Consider the following 18,830-nt stretch of genomic DNA (forward strand, 5'->3'; position numbering starts at 1 on the left):
AATGTGTTGGTCCACTACCTTAACACTTGTATTGTTTTTAGCCAGAAGTCTACTGTTGTGGTTTTCATGTTTTGACATAGTTTTCTTCATGTTACTTGACCTTGGGCTCCATTGAGCTTCTTGGATCTGTAGATTCACACTTGTCATCAAATTTGGAAATTTTACAGCCATTATTTCTTCTAATGGTTTTCTTCTCCACTTCCCTTTCCCAGGAATTCTCATTATACATTAGGCCACATCTTGAAGTTATCCCATAGCTCACTGAAGATCTTTTCATTTTTTAACATTCTTTTTCTTCATCTGTTCCATTTCGCTTATTCTATTTCTCTTCTCCAGCTCATGAATCATTTCTTCTGCAGTATCTAGTCTACAATTCATCCTATCCAGTTGTATTAATTTGTTTTTACTGCATGACCAATTCCTACAAACTGAATGTATTAAGACAACATACTTTTATTATGTCACTATTTTCATGAGCCAGAAATTTGGCATAGTATAGCTGGTGTCTCTGCAGCAGGGTCTCTCAAGGTTGAAATCAAGGTTGTCAACTGGTTACATAGAATTAGGGAAAATATCGCTACTGAGGTCCTTCGGGTTGTTGACTGAATTCATTTTCCTGAGGTCGTGTGCCTGACCTTTATTTTTGACTGTCATTTGGGACCTGCCCACCATTCCTGTCACATGACTCTCTTCACATCATGGCACTTCATGATGTGGTTGTTTGAACACACAGAATACAATTCTAATAGCTGTTTTAGAGTCCTTGTCTTCTAATTCCAACATGTAGGTCAGTTCTGGGTCAGTTTAGATGGATTGATTATTCTCCTCATTTTCTTGCCTCTGTGTGCCCGGTAATCGTTCAGTGGATGTCAAACATTGTGAATTGTATCCTGGCGTGGAATGGATTTTAAAAATCATGTTTAATTGTGCTAAAAAAAAAAAAACACAACATAAAATTGAATTTTTAACCATTTTCAGTACATAGTTTAATTGTGTTGAGTGTATTCAGATGGTTGTGCAACAGATTTCTGGAATTTTTTCACCTTGAAGTACTGGAACCCTATTCACTGAACAGCAATACCCCATTTCCCTCTCTTCTGTGTCCTTGGAAACTACCATTCTACTTTTTGCTTCTCTTGAGTTTACCTACTTTAGATAACTTATATGTGTCTTTTTGTGAATGACTTATTTCACAGACGATAATGTCCTCAAAATTCATCCTTGTGGTATATGACACGATTTCCTGCTTTGTTAAGGTTGAATAATATTCCGTTGTATGCACAGGTCCCACTTTGTTCACCTCTTGATGGATATTTGAGTTCACCCTTTGGCTGTTATGAATGATGCAAGGACGGGCAAATACCTCCCTGGCATCCTGCTTTCATGTCTTTTGGAACTATACCCAGAAATAGGATTTCTGGATCATATGATAGAGTATTTTTATTTTTTGAGGGACATCCCTTATGTTTGCCACAAAACCTGGAGCATTTTGCATGACCTCCCATAGTACACAAGGGTTTCTATTTCTCTATATCTTTTATCAACACTTGTTATTTTTCTTTTTTTTTTTTCACTTTTTTTAAAAAAAGTAACCATGCTAATGGGTGTGAGGTGATATCTCATGGTTTTGATTTGCACATCTCTAATGATTAGTGATGTTGAGCATGTTTTCATGTGCTTTTTGATGGATACATGTTTTATTCCTATAAATATTCCTGAACCTCGTTTAGGTTGCAGTTAAGTTACTTGGAAGCACTTTGATTCTTTTAAATTTTGTTTCTATGATTTACTAGATGGATCCAGAGCATATCCTCCCTCTAGGGCTTATTATTCTTCAATACTGGGGCAAGACTTGCCAGAGTACTCTACTCATGGGAAGAGGTATTTTTCTGTGTCTTGTTTGAATCAAGCCCTGTTCCTTCCAATCTTTCAGGTTGCAGGGGAACGGGGAGTTCTTTCCTAGGCTTCCCATATGCATCTGCCAGTCTGCTGAGTACTCTGCAGAATTCTCTTTCTGGTCAGCTCTCTCCTCTCTAGTACTGTGTCCTTGGAATTCCAGCTCCCTTGGTCTTCCTGGATTCTCAGCTCTGTCTCCTCCACACACACAGTCTGTGGGAACTGCCTGGGTTTTCCTTCCCTATGTTGTGGCCTGATAGCCCTATCAAGACAATAAGCTAGAGTAATCATAGAGCCACTTCATCTCTGTCTCTCAAAAATTGCTGTCCATTGTTGCCTGACACCCACTGTCTCAAAACTGTTGTCTCAGAGTCTTTTTTTTTCTAAGGAAAGAGGGTAAATCTAGTTTTTGTTATTCTATCTTGGCAAGTTGCAGAAGTCACAGTGACTTGTCCAAAGTATAAAGAAATGTTAAAACTACAACAATAGTAAAATTTTTTTCTTCGAATGTTTTGAAATGAGAAAAAGTGCTCAGAGGTAGAGCACTTGCCTAACATACATGAGGCCTTGGGTTTAGTACCCAGCCCTGCAAAGTACATTAATTGATAATTTAAAGACAAGCTACCATATCAGGAAGAAGTTTCACAGATTCCATGTGTTAGGGATATCACTGGATTTTAGAGGAAATGAATTTTACATAATCAAAGGAAGATCACATAAGAATAAACACCTGAAATGCCAAAACCCAATGTCATCTTCCATGTAGTGTTAACCTTTGGCCTTCATTACCAGTCAATAAATACAAAATTGGATCCATTTACGAGTATGCCCACAGTACACTGAATTTGGTTGAATTTTTCCCACCTTCCCAATCCAAACAAGGATTCTCCCATTATTTCTCAGGGTCCTCAAGTGGGTCCGCCTATGTGTGAGCTGCAGTGACCACTGAGCACCTGCCACCCCCTCCAACAGCCCCCGATGCAGCTCCTGCTTTCCATGTTTCTGCCTGAGGAGCCTCATCTGGGTCATTTGTGAAACCTTTGTTTGACAGTGCCTATTGTTAGTGACCATGTCTGCGACAAGAGTCCTTGCAAAGCTGCCAGTCCTCCAACTCAAGGCAGAGCTGGGTTTCGCACAGAGGCTGGGGGCCCTAAACAGTCCTGAACATACTGAACATACCTTACTTCTGGCTTTAACCTCTCAAAAAATTTTTTCTTTTTGCACCATGGAGTGAACCCAGGGGCACTTAACCACAGAGCCACATCCCCAGCCTTTTTTATTTTTTGTTTTGAGACAGGGTCTCACTAAGTTACTTAGGACCTGACTAAGTTGCTGGGGCTAGCCTCAGACTTGGGATCCTCCTGCCTCAGCCTCCCAAGTGCCCAGGATTACAGATGGATCACAGGTGTGTGCCACTGTACCTGGCAACCTCTCTCAAAACCTTTCAGTCTCTGATGAAAGTAGTTCAACCAGTTTATTGTCAAAGGAGCCAGCACAGAAGGGAGTCCATAGCTCCCTTTATCCTCCTGGTCTCTCTGCCCTGCCACAACTGACTCAATTAAACTCCTTCTTTCCAAATAAAACGAAGAACCTTGTGCTCATCAGCCAGTGACAACACTTACTTGACAAGGACAGGACTAACAATACCTGGATGCAAAAACAACCCAGCCCAGGTGCCCTTATTAAGCCATATCCTGTGGTCGTGCCTGACCTTCACAGCCCAGAGGGTGTCTGGTCCGTAGCCTCTGCCGCATGTCCATTGAGGTGCTGTTCTTAGATTATTACACAAAAACCAAGAGCAGAGTCTGCCTCCCAAGGGCACTTTGCCTTTCTCACTGGCAGGCTAGAATAAGGACTATACAGGAGCCACTTACCAGGAACCGCCTTTTCCCTTTTAGAGAAGGCCCAGCCCTTCCAAGTCAGACGCAGCTGTGGTCTCCTTCCTTCTCCCACTCCTCTTCCAGGCTTCCGCCAACACATCGGTACAGCAGCCTCATTTCCTTTGGTGTCCCGAAGCTTCCTTTTCACTGTGATTACAAAAACATTTATTAGAGACTAATTTATCCTTCAGGCACATTAATGGAGTCCAGATTCTGCTGGAATAATATGGACAGACAGATGTGCAGTGTTCTGTGCTACTTTTAGATGAGCAATGCTGTTTACACAGAATCTTCCCAAGACCACCCAACTCATTTCACATGTAGTCTTCAGCTTTCCAAGCCCTGGTCTCCAGAGGAAAAGAAAAAATTTAATAACTCAGCGCCCCACCCAGTTTTGAAGACATGACTTAATACTGAAGGAATTTGCAAGCCTGCACTGCCAATCAACATGCCTACATCAAATAAACCATCTTTTCTTATTCTGAAAAATGAAAGGTGGTTCTAGAAGCATTCTACTCTCTGACCTCTTTATATATCATCCATGTCTCATTAGATACCTGAAGAAATTCTACCAAAGACCATAAATCTAAAAAACAATAACAGGAGATGGAACACTTGTTATGTGGTCTTCCCTAGTTTTCTATTTTGAGAATATTTCGCTCTGTATTATGCCTAAAGATATCATTAAAAAATTCTTTTTGCACTTGAAAAATTTGATACATTTTTCATAGTACTTGCACATATTGGTAATTTGCTCCTTACATTAACTTGAGAAGCAGGTGAGGCACTGTCTTCGACTGTTCCGATTGCTGTAATAAAATACCATAGATGAAGTGACTTATAAACATCAGAAGTTTATTTCTCACAGTTCTGGAGGCTGGGAAGTCCCAGATCAAGGAACCTGCAGATTCAGTTCTGGTTCCTAGATTGTACCTTTTCACGGTGTGCACACTTGGTGGAAGGGGCAAGGCAGCTCTCAGTATCTCTTTTTATGCGGGTACTAATCTTATTCATGAGGACTCTGCCTTCATGAGCTCATCACCTCACAAGGTGCACTTTCTAGTATCATCCCATTGGAGATAGGTTTAAACTTGTAGATTTGGGGAGGGACATAAACATTCAGATCATATCAGGCAGGTGGTAGTAAATGAGAAGTAAGTTTATTAAAGTATCTCAGTAATTAATTGGTTAAATCAGGCATTACCACTGATCGTAATAATTCCTTTTTTTTCCTTATGTGATTGCATTTAATCTAGAAATCATTGACTAGTTTTAAGTTTGATTGTTTTGAGTTTCATAAACATACCACTGCCTTCTAGGTGTGCCTTAAACATATATTACATTACTTTATAGTTTAAAAAGATATAAGGATGAATATATTGATGCCTCCTTTGTAGAAAAGTATGATGTGGTAATGAAGAGAGGCTCCCATCTTGTCCTCCCCTTAACTTAAACTCCCTGATACGAGACCCCTCTTCTATAAAGTGGGGGCAGTGACACCCTCCCTTTTGGACTGTTGTGAGGTTTAACTTAAATGCCATATGTAAAGTGCTTCACCCATTCAGCCCTGATAAATATTTATGGAATTGGCTTTTCCTCTTTTATTTTTCATAAAAGGAAAGGAGGTGGGTATAGGAGTGAATTAAAGACAAAGTCAGGCTGCTCAGGGTGGAGGTACCTATAAGGAAGACAGATATAAAGTCCCTCACCTCAAGTTGCAGCAAAAGTGAGCAGATGCATATATGTACCATGAACACCGAGTAACTAGAGCAAGCAGGAAGTAACAAGTCTGCATAATTGGTGCTAAATGGGAAGGAAGCAGGTTGGCAGAGGAATCCATTTTGACTGACAGTAGTGGTGGGTGAAGTTCAGGTGATAGTTTGTAATGCAGTAGACCTTAATTTGGCTGTCTCCTTGTGATTATGATTTTGACAGTCAGAGATGTGGCAGAGAGACATTCTGGGTGGAGGGGGAGCATCAGCAGGGTATAAACATGATAAGACGCAGGGTATGCCCTGAACTTAGCCAGCAAATTGGCATGAGTGGAATAGACTGTGACCACTTCGAGGGTGGCCTGTGGACCTGCAGCAGCCCCATTGCCTGTTGAAATGCAGATTCTTGGACCCCGGACATACCCAGTCACAATCTCCTCAGATGACATGCCCATTAGGAAGCTCTGGAAGAGAGGGAATATAGTGTCCAGTCACATGAAAAGGCAGATTGTGATTAGTACCAAGAGAGAAGCTGTAGGATGTGCTGGTCAGGTGGAGACTTTGGAACAAGTTGACCACAGTGGGCGGGGTGGGAGTGGGGGCATTCATCAATCTCATCTCTGGCTCCAGTAACATCACATTCTAGCCAGGGGACCTTGGGCAAAGTTACTTAACATTTGGGGTGATAACAATAAGTGCTACCTCCTAGGATTTTGAAGAAACAGACTTTATAATTTTGAATGGTTTTAGGTTCACAGAAAAATGATTTAGAAGTACAGAGATTTCCCACATACCCTTGCCCTTGCCCATACACAACCTCCCCCATTGATAACATCCTGCACTGGAGTGGGATGTTCCTTACAATTGGTGAGCCTGCTTTGACAGGTCATTATCATCCAGAGTCCATAGTTTACATTAGGGTTCATGTTTTTATGTTGTGGGATCTGTGGGTATGAAAGATTATGTATCCACACTGCAGTATCATAGAGCATAGTTTTAATGTCCTCAAAATCCTCTGTACTCTACCAATTCCCTCTTTCCTCTCCTTGCCGTCCCCTGATAACCAGTGAACTTTTTCTGTCTTCATAGTTTTGCCTTTTCCAGAATGTCACATAGTTGGGATCATACAGTACAAAGCCTTTCCAGATTGGCTTCTTTCACTTTGTATTATTCATTTATATTTCCTTTGTTTATTTTCATGACTTAATAGCTTATTTCTTATTAGTGCTGAATAATAGTCCACTTGCAGGATGTGTCACAGTTTATTTTTCCATCCACCTAACTGGAGGATGTCTTGGTTGCTTCTATGTTTTAGCAGTTATGAATAGAGATGCTGCAAACATCCATGAGCAGTTTTTTAGACAGATAACTTTTCCAACTCATTTGGAGAAATACCAAGGACTGCAGTTGCTGGGTCACACTTCATCAGCTTGTTTTAGGATTCATGGTAGGGATGTGCCTGGTCCTTAGTAAGTGCTCAGCTCATGATTCTAACAGTGGAGCTTGGCCCTAACATTGATGTGCCCAGGGCAAGAGTAAATGCAGATATGCTTGCCCTGGGCACATCAATGTTACCCCAAGTGTTAAATAAGTTTGCCCAAGGTCCTGGGCTCATTTTTCTATCCAGATCCCCTGACCTAGAAACTAACTGAAAGTGCAGGGCTCATCCCCACAGGTTTCAAGCATTAAGGGAGCCATGTATCTGCTGGGCAGAGTGGGGCATAAGCTGGAGATCAGGGCTTTTGGGTGGGAACTGGACCCACTGAACCCAGGATGGGATTCAGAATCAGTGAACCTATAGACAGAACCTATAGACAGACCCCGCTCCTGAGGGGTCTGGAGCAGCTAGGTTCTTCCCCTCCATGCCTTCTTTTTCTGACTCAGATTCCAAGACTATGCCCAATGAGCCAAGAAGCAGGGGGGAGCACCATTATCTGGGGAACCTGGCCTGTTAGGACATCTGCCCTGGATGATTTAGGGTGGCCAGTTGGAAAATATTGTTCCCTCTGTCTGACCTCCCCAGGTAGGTGGTTCTTATCTCCACCACCATCCCCACCAGCCACAAACTTGGCTCTGCAAGAAAGGGAGAGACCCACTTCAACACATATGTCCCTCTTATCCAATTCCCATTAGCTCAATCTGTTACAGAACTTTCAAAGAAAAAAAAATGTCTTTATGTTTGGGAACTTGTGATATGGAGGGGCCCTCTGATCTGGTTTTGGGGGTGGATGCCCATTACTGTAACAAAATTGAACTTTCATTTTTCTGGCACAGGTATCTTTAGAAAGAGCCGGAGCTGAGAAGTGACACACAGAGCTGAACTTTTTGGACCTAGACTAAAGTCGGGTGGGAATGCAGATAGATCTAGTCTAGTGCCAAAAAGTGGTGTGTGTCCCGGATGTTTCCCAGCATGGGATCTGCCTCTGATTTCTCCTTTGGCTCTTCCTTATCACCCTTCCATTCCCTAGCAGTCTAAAACAAGTTCATGAGAGCTGATTCAGGATTTCATTGCTGTTCAACAACAATGTTCTTTTGTTTTCTTCCCCCCTTTTGGTGTGTGGTGCTGGGGTTCGAACCCAGGACTTGTACATGAGGGGCAGGCACTCTACCAACTGAGCTAGGGCCCCAGCCCCTTAATTGATTAATTTTTAAAGTTAAAATTCTTCCCTGGGTTATTGAGGGGGGAAAATTGGGCACAGAAAAGGGTCATTTAAGAAAGAGTCACCACTGGCACATGGCCATCTCCATTTTCAAACACAGACTTGACTGAAGTCTTTGGGGTCATTCAGATGTGTCAAGAGGCTCGTCTTGTTTGTCCTGCTCCATGATTTTAAAACATAATTTAAATCAAAACAAGAAGTCCATACCAAGGTTCAAAACAGAAGGATATCCTGCTTCAAGGTTTCAAACAAAGTTCATGTAAAGCGAAGTCTCTGAATCTGTTTTTAAACTGAGTTTCCTTTTTCCTGGGATCTTTTAGAACAAAATCGAAGTGAAGCCCATTGGCTCCCCTCCTCCTCTTTGTCCCTCTTTCTTGATGACCCTTCATTCTTCCTTTTAGCCTATATCCTCATCATATCATTGTGGTCCCTTCTTGATCCAACATCTCTTTATTTCTCATAAAGAAAAGAGCCTTTCTTTGTCGGGTGGGGATTACTCTAAGCTAACCAGTACCCTCCTGGAGACTGGGTGGAGCAGAATACCAATCACAATAGACTAATAAATCATTGTCACTAAGCAGAAAGCCATTTTGTCCATGCAGAAATTCACATAGCTTTTGCAAAGTTAGGCACACCAAAGTCAGGGACTTTGCAAATGGGATGCCTACTTTCCAATGAACTAAATTGTACACAGTAACATATGTCTATTTTTTCTGGTTAAAAATGATTGTCTTTTAAAATATATCCTTTATGAATCATCCAGTGAATTGCTGATATTAAAATATCAATAGTTCATGCTTTCATATTTTAATGTTCAGAATTCACAGAGCTTTTTGCATTTACCGAGGAGATTGGAAAGTAAGATAATAAAATAATGGGGGGCTGGGGAGATAGCTCAGTTGGTAGAGTGCTTGCCTTGCAAGCATAAGGCCTGGAGTTCAATCCCCAGCACCGCAAAAAATAAAATAATGGTAATGTGAACAATGATATACAGTTAAGTGGAATCACTCAGGTGTGACAGAGGAAGATCTGTGCTGTTTATCTTCCCATCTTCCAAGAGACTCAAGTCAGCTTTGTTTCTGTTCCTCAATATTTGGGGGGGGGGGGTCCTGGGGATCAAACTCAGTTGTACTCAACCACTGAGCCACATCCAGCCCTATTTTGTATTTTACACAGAGACAGGGTCTCACTGAGTTGCTTAGCATCTCGCTGTTGCTGAGGCTGACTTTGAACTCGTGATCCTTCTGCCTCAGTCTCGGGATCCGCTGGAATTACAGGTGTGCACCACCACACCCAGCTGTCCTCAATTTTTTACAGATATTTTCTCCTGTGTATTCTTTTTTTTTTAATTTTGAGGTTTTTTTTCCTCCATCTCCCTTTGAGCAATAAGCTTCTTTCAGAGGTCTGGGAACCGTACTTAAAACAAGAAAAATCAAGGGCTGCTTGCATACACTTCATGTTTAAAGTGGGTGGGGGTAGAAATATTAAAAAATGTACTAAACATGTATGCTCAGGTGCTTCAAGAAGGCTCAGCACATGTCAAATGAGACAAAGTGCCCACACTGCGGAGACTGTTCGGATGGAAATAGACTGAGATGCTGGAACTTTTCCTTCCCCTGGCAATTTCAGCATTCACAGAAATTTTCAGTCATGGTTTGTTAACATCCAGATATGCATAGAGTGTTATTGGGACACAGATGCAGATGAAGTCCGGGGATTCCAGGAAAACTTCCTAGAAGAGAAGACGCCAAAACTAAGTCTTAAAGAAAAAGTAAGAATTACCCAGGTGGAGAAAGATGGCAAGGTGGGCATGAGCAAGAACACAGAGGACAGAACAGCGCGTTGTGTGCCGGCACTCCCCGGGCCTCCTGTGGCCCATGGTGTTCATCAGAGGTGGTCACGAGGAACTCCGTAATTGTCAGAATTTGTGCATATTTATGACTTGTCCTACAAATTAGAGCGTTATCTTAGACAAGGTTCTTTTGTTGACAAGTGGCATAAATCTACTTTAAATTCTCTTAAGCTAACGTGGTAGATTTTTAGGGAAGAATTTTATGATCCCAAAATTGAAAATGTAGCCAGGACTGGAAAATATCAGGAACTAGGCCACCCATGCTCATGTCCTGTGGGATGGCTTCCACTGCCATCTTTTCTTTCTTTTTATATCCTGCAGTGCTGGGAATTGAACCCAAGGCCTTGCACATGCTCGGTAAGGGCTATATACCACTGAGCTACAACTCCAGCCTCCCTTTTTAATGCGGTGCTGGGGATTGAACCCAGGGCTTTGTGGGTGCTCGGCACACACACTAACACACGCGCTAACACTGAGACACAGCCTCAGCCCGCCTACCACCATCTGGTAGAGCAGTTTCCAGTCAACTCCATGCTCTACTGACTACCCGTGGCTCTGTAGAATGACCAACATGAGTCTATGGTACATGCTGCTAAGTACAAAAATGGGTACTCCAGGGATCTCCAGGTGGTTTCTGTCTATTGATGAAAACGGACAAGTGAAATGATGGAAATTATACCCACCAAATGGCCCACTGGGCAGTCACTGAGAAACCCCAAGGAAACACATAGATGGGCTTTTCTCAACAATAGCCATGATACAGAGTGGCACTGAAAATACCTCAGTCCTTCTTAACCACATGCCTCTCTTATTGCCATCAGACACAGTAAACCCCAACCACAGAGCACGTGGCTTACAATGTGCTCAGTGAACGAACGAAGAGCAAGTCACAAAGCCAAGGTTAGGAAGCAAAGCAGATATGCCAGTTTCTAAGACCAAAGATAGATGGCAAGAAGTCAAGACAAACTTATGTACTGTTAACAAAGTAGAAAAGTGCCAGGCACTTTCCTGAGTGCTTAATGCATATTCATTCATTCGATCCTCCCAATAATCCTATGAGACCATGAATATACTCTTTTCTACATAGAAACTGAAGCCCTGAGTGGTTAAATCATTTCCTCAAGGTCATAAACCTAATAAAGGTGAAGTTGTGCCTGGAACCCAGACATTCTTGTCCCAGGGTACATGGACACCAGCTACCTATTCCTTTAATCTCCATGTTCTCCTTTCTGGTGATTCACTGCAGAGATAGTAAGAATGAGTTTCTAAACAAAAAAGGATCTCAGAGCTAAAAGATTTAAATGAACAGGAAATAGAAAAGAAGGTAAGTTTCAGGGTGGAGTGGAGAAATTTTAGCATGATGGTTTTCAAACTTATTTAGTTAGTTATTTTGGTAGCAGAACATTCCCGCCAGTGTCTTGCTCTGAATCCAATAAACACAACAGAGACAAGTGGAGCTGCCGAAGCAAGGACCAGGTACAAACGCCATAGCCGCTCGGGACACTGCCCTCCACTCTGTACACTGTCACCCCAGGCAGCTTAAAGGACTGAGGGACCCAACTGAGAATCATGTCCTACACCAACCACTACTTGTACAGCTGGGAATACTGAAACCAATTCACCTGTCCTAATGATCTGGCTTGGTAGCCAATGTTCTGAGTTTTGTTTTTTTTTTTTAATCTGTTTGAGCCCTTTGCAAGGTTTTAATTAGAAACTCTCCAGTTTGACATTAAAGCTGCTGCTTCTTTTTTTTTTTTTTTTTTTTTTTTTTTTTTTTTTTTTTTTTAGTACATGGGATTGAACCCCAGAGGCTCTTAACCACTGGGCCACATCCCCAGCCCTTTTTTTCTTTTTTTCTTTTTTTTAAGATTATATATATTTAGTTATAGGTGGACAGAATACCTTTATTTTATTTTTATGTGGTGCTGTGGATGGAACCCAGGGTCACACGTGCTAAGCGAGCGCTGTACCTCTAGAGCCACAACCCCAGCCCTCCTCAGCCCTTTTTATATTTTATTTTGTGATAGAGTCTCACTGAGTTGCTGAGGTTAGCTTTGAACTTGCGATCCTCCTGCCTCAGCCTCCAGAGTTGCTGGGATTACAGGTGTGCACCACCACACCTGGCCCATTAAAGCTTCTTACAATGAAATGTTTTGGTTTCTGTGTGGCACCTCTGTCAATCTGATATGGTACCAATATCCTCAATGGGCACAGGAGGAAAGATTAGGAGGAATAGTTGGGGGCGGGAGAAGCAAGTTAAGTGACTCTGGAGGTGGAGAATACTGAAAATGCTTTTGTGCGTGTCAATTTTACAGCAAGTCGCTCTAACTTGAGAAATAGAGTGGTTCTTTTATTTATTTTCTTTGGTTTTCCTCTTCTAGGAAAGAAGAAGGACAGTATATCCACAATAGTTCCTCTTCCTCAGTTTGTTTTTTTTTGTTTTTCCTAAGCATTATCTAAACTGTCCAAATTGTCTATGTGAGGAACTGCCTTACCTGCTGGGCTGTTTGTACATGTGCTATGCAGTATCTAACGATCAGGTCTCCTAGTAATTTCCACAATATTTCTTCCAAGGATACCCAAACTAAATGGCAGGGATTTTCTTTAGTGTGTAAATAAACCCATGTACCCTTAGGACCAGAATTTCTACCAAGATACTGATTTCTCCTAGCCATTTCAGCTTTTATGCCTTATTACAGCTAGACCCACTCCATCTCCATGCTGTTCTCAAAGATGTACTCACTTTGTGCTCCTTTTTTCTGGAGATATTGGGGTGCGAGAGAATAAGGGTTACAACAGTAGTAATGTGAGCCAGGCAAATCTTGGGCTCCTTCACTATCTGCACATCTTTGGGAAGACTTTTTTGCAGTGCTGGGAATTGAACCCAGGGCCTTGTGCTTGCGAGGTAAGCACTCTACCAACTGAGCTATATCCCCAGCCCTGGGAAGGATTCTTAAACTCTCATTGTCTCAATTTCCTCATTTGTAAACTGGAGATGAACAGAACCTTAGTGAAACAGATAAGTCTACTTGTTAAAAACTCTTCCAGAGCATAGGAAAAAAAGACAAGACAATCTCTTCTGTGAGGCTAACACAACTTGGCTCTAAAAATCCACAAAGACAGCAAAAGATAATTATAGTCTAGTCTTACTTATGAAAATAGATGAATAATCCCCAATAAAATATTATCAAATTAAAACCAATGATGTTGGACTGGGGATGTGACTCAGTGGTAGAGCACTCGCCTAGCATGCGCAAGGCCCTGGTTCAATCCCCAGAATCCTTAAAAGAAAAAAGATGTTTAAGACAAACATCAATCCTAAGAATGTAGGATAGTTTTGAACCATTACAAAGAGATCATGAATAAATGCAGTGGACTGGATACCAGCAATTGACTTTATTCCCTCCTGAAACCCTGCTGAAGTAAGAATGAAAAAATAAAATAAGGACCAAAAGCAGAGGGAGAAGACCTCCATGGACAAGAGATGTCAACATGACTTAAAAGGGGAAACTGATCAACCACAGGCACTGACTCAGCAGAATAAAGAAGATGATCCTCTAAATGCCTTTGAAGGGAATATCAATGACCAGTAGGGGCATGGCTCCACAGAACTCCTAAAGACTCAAGAGTGGAGTCACCAGGTTGTTAGATGACAGCCTAATGGAATGAGAGCAACAAAGTTTGTAGGAAGCTGTGAGTGGAGAAGCTGGACCTCTTAGTCCCCTTTCAACTCCCGGCAGGAGTCCCAGACTCTGGTGTACCTGTGGGGGACTAAGGAGTAACCCATTTCCCTGGGTGGGAAAAGAGAAGAAAAAGAAGTTAATCATATTTACTGAGTGTATTAGTCAGCTTTCAATTATGATAACAAATACCTGAGACAGTCAGTTTATAAAGACGACAGGTTTATTTTGCCTCACAGTTTTAGAGGTTTCAGTCCACCATCAGTTGGCCCTGTTGCTTTTGGGCCTATAGCAAGGCAGCACATCATGGTGGGAGTATGTGGCAGAGCAAGCCTGCTCACCTTTTAACCAAGAAGAGAAAGAGGAAAGGTAGGGTCCCACGACCTCCTTAAAAGGCATATCTCAATGACCTGAAGACCTCCCACTAGGCCTCACCTCTTAAAGGTTCCGCCACCTCCTAATAATACCGCACTGGGAACCAAACCTTTAACATATGGGGACACTTAGGATCTAAACTATAAAATTGAGTATCTGGTGTGCTGAGTGTAGACCACGTGTCATGCTCAGTTCTAAGTGTTCCATATGTATTAATTCATTTTATCTTCAAAACAACCCACCAGACAGGAATAAAAATGTACAAAAGTAGCCAAGACAGTTTTTTAGAACAACAAAAATTGCAATTTACCCTACCAGATATTAAGACATATTAGAAAGCTATAATAATTTTAAAACTATCATTTGAGTTTTGGACTAGATAGGTTATTTTCTATTTACAATTAATTGAAAAGTTACATTAACTCATTGGACATGTTATATAAATTAATGTTAGAATAGGCATGTTAGATTGGAAGAATATAGAAACCGACCTTTACATAGAGCATGATGTGCATGATATGATATGATAAAAATGACATTTCCAATCAGTAAGAAAAATAATAAGCAATTCAATAAATGCTATTGACTATATACACTCTCAGATATAATTGACTATATACACTCTCAGATAGGTTCCAGATGGGTTAATGACAACAAATCTAATATTTGAAACATGTTTAGAAAGAGACTAAGGAAGGCCTTCGTAAATAAGACTTTCTTGATGACACACTAACTGTATAACTTTGAACACATTATTTAGCTTTCTAAAATCTTGTTTTTGTTTTTAACAAACCAAAAAAAAAAAAAAAATGAAAACTAAAAACCAGTAGATTGGAGATATACATTCAATAGAATGGAGATAAAAACAGTAGAATTATTGTGAAATTTACTTTGATCTGGCAGAGTAAGTCTCATTGGTTACATTAAACTTTGTGGTTTAGTACTTGTATCCAATTCTGTATACCCCAGTCCCCTGGAGGTATTGAAATTTTATTTTTCCTGCTGCTAGTAACAACATAGTCGGGTCTAATATACAGATAGTCCTCCCATGTTAAGTCCTGTATCTCAGCTCCTAGAAGTAATAAAGCAATGTTTTCCTTTGACATTTTTGACAAGTTCTTAACCACTGTTTGACTGCTTGCTTGTGGCTATAAGATTGCATTCACCTATACAAAAACAGCCAAGGATCAGTGAATTGTGGCTATTCTGTGACTTTTCTCCTTTTGAGATCAGTTCCTATATGAAGATTGCTAGTTTTAATCTAATTAAGTGGACCCCCTTCAGGACGAGCTACTAGGTAATGTAGGGTAAGCCTCTGTCTTTGCCTTCATGCATTCCCTCCAGTCCTCTGCAGTGAGGAGAAATGCTTTACCAAGAAGTAAAAAACTGATGAAATTGGAGAATATCGTGCTAAGTAAGATAAGCCAATCTCAAAAAACCAAAGGACGAATGATCTCGCTGATAAACGGATGATGATACATAATGGGGGGTGGGAGGGAGGTAAGAATGGAGGAAGGAAGGACTGTATAGAGGGAAAAGAGGGGTGGGAGGGGTGGGAGGGAAGGAAAAAAATAACAGAATGAATCAAACACCATTACCCTATGTAAATGTATGATTACACAAATGGTATGCCTCTACTTCATGTACAAACAGAGAAACAAGTTGTACCCCATTTGTTTACAATTTAAAAAAATCAGTCAATAAATAAGTAAAAAAAAAAAAGAAGTAAAAAACTTTGAGGTCTTCTCCCCCACCCCCTTTTGATCAGGAAGGTAAAAGGACAAAGGGTGCTTCATTGTCAAAACTGTCCTATTAGTGGTTTGGCTACCTCTTCCCTTCCCAAATGACCAATAACACTGACAAAGTAACTATACCTCTAGATTCTAGGATTCTCAGTTGCAAGTGACAGAATCTAATTTGAACCAGTCCAAGAAAATCATTAAGGAAAGTGACAGGTAAAGGGAAGAGGTTGAGCACAGCCTCTGGCATTGATGATTGGTCTGCGTTGGTGAGGTCTGGCCCTACCAGAACCCTATGGAATGGACTCCCCTAGAAAGAGGGATGGCCTGCTTGCCAGGAATAGGGGAGAGTGCTGAACTGGCAAAAGGAACAACTGTTTACACCAATAACCAAAGAAGTGTCCTGGATCAGCACCATGCACATATGGTGCCTATATGGTCTTCACCCCGAGGCTATCCTTGAGATTGAGGAATTGCAACGTCACCACATTCTCGCTTGGTCATGAAGCAGACTCCCTGAGTCTATCTGCTTCAGTTCCTTTCACGGGTGTCTCTAATGAGCCAGAAGACAAGTTGCCAGTTCTGTGTCCTGTTTTGTCTCTGTTCTATAGAGATCCTCACTATATAATAATCCATTTTTATTTGTTTTAAGAGGTTGTATTAGGGAAGGATAATCTACTACACACAAACATTGTGAAAGTGAATAATCATAAATCCTAAGAGGATTTGAATTAAAAAGTCTTCTAAGTATGGTCCTGGGTTTCAAATTCCCAGAACTACAGAAATTTCCTGAGGGTGAGTCATTTATGTCAGAAGGTCTGAGTGCAATACTTCTTAACTCCACAGCCTGCTAGAATTGCCCTTGACATCAAGTCAGGGGCTGGACTCCAAGGGCAAGGAGTAGAGGAAGCCTCAGTCTCTCAGGGAACCAGAATCTGATTGGTCTCTACTGCAGGCCCATAAGTAGGGCTTGTGGGCAAATGCTTTATTTCCCCAGCGCCCTCCACCTGAGTAAAGTCCAGGAGTCTGACTGTTATCTCCAATTCTGTCTGCCTCAGGACAGGTTCAAACACCTTCCGTGGCATTTTACTTCAAAATTAGGTTATTTTTTCCCTCTGCACTCTCCATCCCCCCTCCAGGCTCAGTCTCTGGCTGCCAGTCATTAGAGGCTTTGTCTCAAGCACAGTGCAGGAGAGTGGCTCTTGGTAACCATAGGCAACCATGAGTCTATGCTAGCTATTTGTGCTGTATTTGTAAGAAGCAATCTAGCCCCTGGGTACATGGGAAATATGCTTTAAAGGTTTTTTTGTGCAATAAAATATTACCTTTTTTTTTTTTTCCCCCCTGTAGAATGACCAATCCATGGGCCAGATGCAGATAATTGGAGGCGAGGATCTTTCAACACTGACTGGAAAGGTTTGTTAATGTACTCCGCTCAGTACACATTGATGTCTGGGGATATCAGTGACCTTCATTTCAGGTTAGCACTTACAATGCATTTCAGATTCACTCCGGGGTTTGCTAATTCATGCAAATAGATTTGTGTGTCCTTTTAATGATTTCTTCCTTCTAAAATATGCTTTTTAGAATGTTTCCAGGACACAAGGCAGACCCAATCCTTCTCCAAGCTTCCAATTCCAATTTTTTTCAGACAGCAAAAATTCTGGCCCTCCTTGCTCATCCTTTCAGGCACCTTCTTTCTGAAAAGGAAGGTATCTCGGTGTTTGTCTGTTTTTTATCTCTAATTATGCCTCAGCACTGGGCACTACATAGTAAGAAATTTAAACAAGTTTGTTGAATGTGCAAAATCGAGGGAGAAAAGAATAAAAACTTGAGAACACACCTTTTAGGCCTTTGCCTTTCCCCCCAATATTACAAAGTAACCTATGAAATTATGGGGAAAAACATACTTCCAATTTTACCTTTGAGTTCCAAAGCTGCTAATGCCTAATTATGAAGTGAAAAGACTATTTGGATTCTGACATAAATACTTAAATTGGAAGGAAGAGTTGTTTCATAAAGCAGATGATCTTTGTGGAATGTGATTTGAAATGCAAATTTACTGTGAATGAAAGCGACTAGCAAAGCAGAATTTGTTTTTGTTCACCTGTACTGACCTATCTTGTATTCATTATCCCCCAACACATTCAGCTTTCTAAGTCAAATGGATCAGTCTATTACACAAGCTTAATCTCTCATACTTGCGGTTGTTATTGTTACACAATCTCCGGATGGGAAACAAAGAGTAGCAGCCACATTTAATAAAAATATGTATCATAATGGGAATGCTACAGAACCACAAAGACTCTGACTGCAAAACAGCTTACTTCCCCTAATTCTGGAGACAGCATTGGCAGTTCCAAGTATTAAAGTGTCATCTGATAATAAATTTTGTTCCATGGCAATTGGAGTTAACTCGATATTGTGAAGGCGTCACCAGACCATCATTTGATGTTACTCTATGAGTGCATAAAACAACATCCTAGAAAACTAAAATACTCCAAGCAATTTCCAGAAATTCATAACCTTACACAACCCTGGAGTGGTCTTTAAATGGTAAGTCATATTAGCACTTTGTTGTGTGAGGTTACCTTACAGGTTTATTACACAGGGAAATATCTTGCCTTGTGCTTTTGCTATGAAGTCTGTCAAAGTGACAACTCTTAATTAGGAGTCCCCAATAAATGCCAAGAAAAAAAATTGCACATAGAATTGTGTTCCTCTCTCCTTCCTCATAAAATGCCCCCCCACCTTTTTTTTTTTTTTTTTTTTTTTTGCAGTGCTGGGGATTGAACTCAGGACCTTGTACTTGCAAGGCAAGCACTGTACCAACTGAGCTATCTCCCCAGCGCCCCCCCACACACCTTTTTAAAGTGATTTTCCTCATAAGTGAGCATAACTGAATATTCCCTTTAAGAGCTGGAATGGGGGAGGGGGCAGGGCCCGAGTGAATGGAGGAAAGGAATGGACTCAGCAGAAAGAGTGACAGCTCAGTGCTTTGTGAGTATTGCAGAGACCCCTGTGGGAAAGCAGAGA

At 41.2% G+C, this 18,830-nt stretch overlaps 1 protein-coding gene across 1 annotated transcript in view; it reads left to right on the forward strand.

Annotated features, from left to right (window-relative positions):
- Nucleotides 1-18,830, forward strand: part of Prtfdc1 (phosphoribosyl transferase domain containing 1) — an 86,357-nt gene that overhangs the window by 50,981 nt on the left and 16,546 nt on the right. The window contains exon 4 of the mRNA XM_047521257.1: nucleotides 17,145-17,210. Within this exon, the coding sequence (XP_047377213.1) occupies nucleotides 17,145-17,210 (66 nt within the window). The remainder of the gene's footprint in view (nucleotides 1-17,144; nucleotides 17,211-18,830) is intronic.

This window comes from Sciurus carolinensis, chromosome 12 (assembly GCF_902686445.1).
Source record: "Sciurus carolinensis chromosome 12, mSciCar1.2, whole genome shotgun sequence".
Lineage (NCBI taxonomy): Eukaryota > Metazoa > Chordata > Mammalia > Rodentia > Sciuridae > Sciurus > Sciurus carolinensis.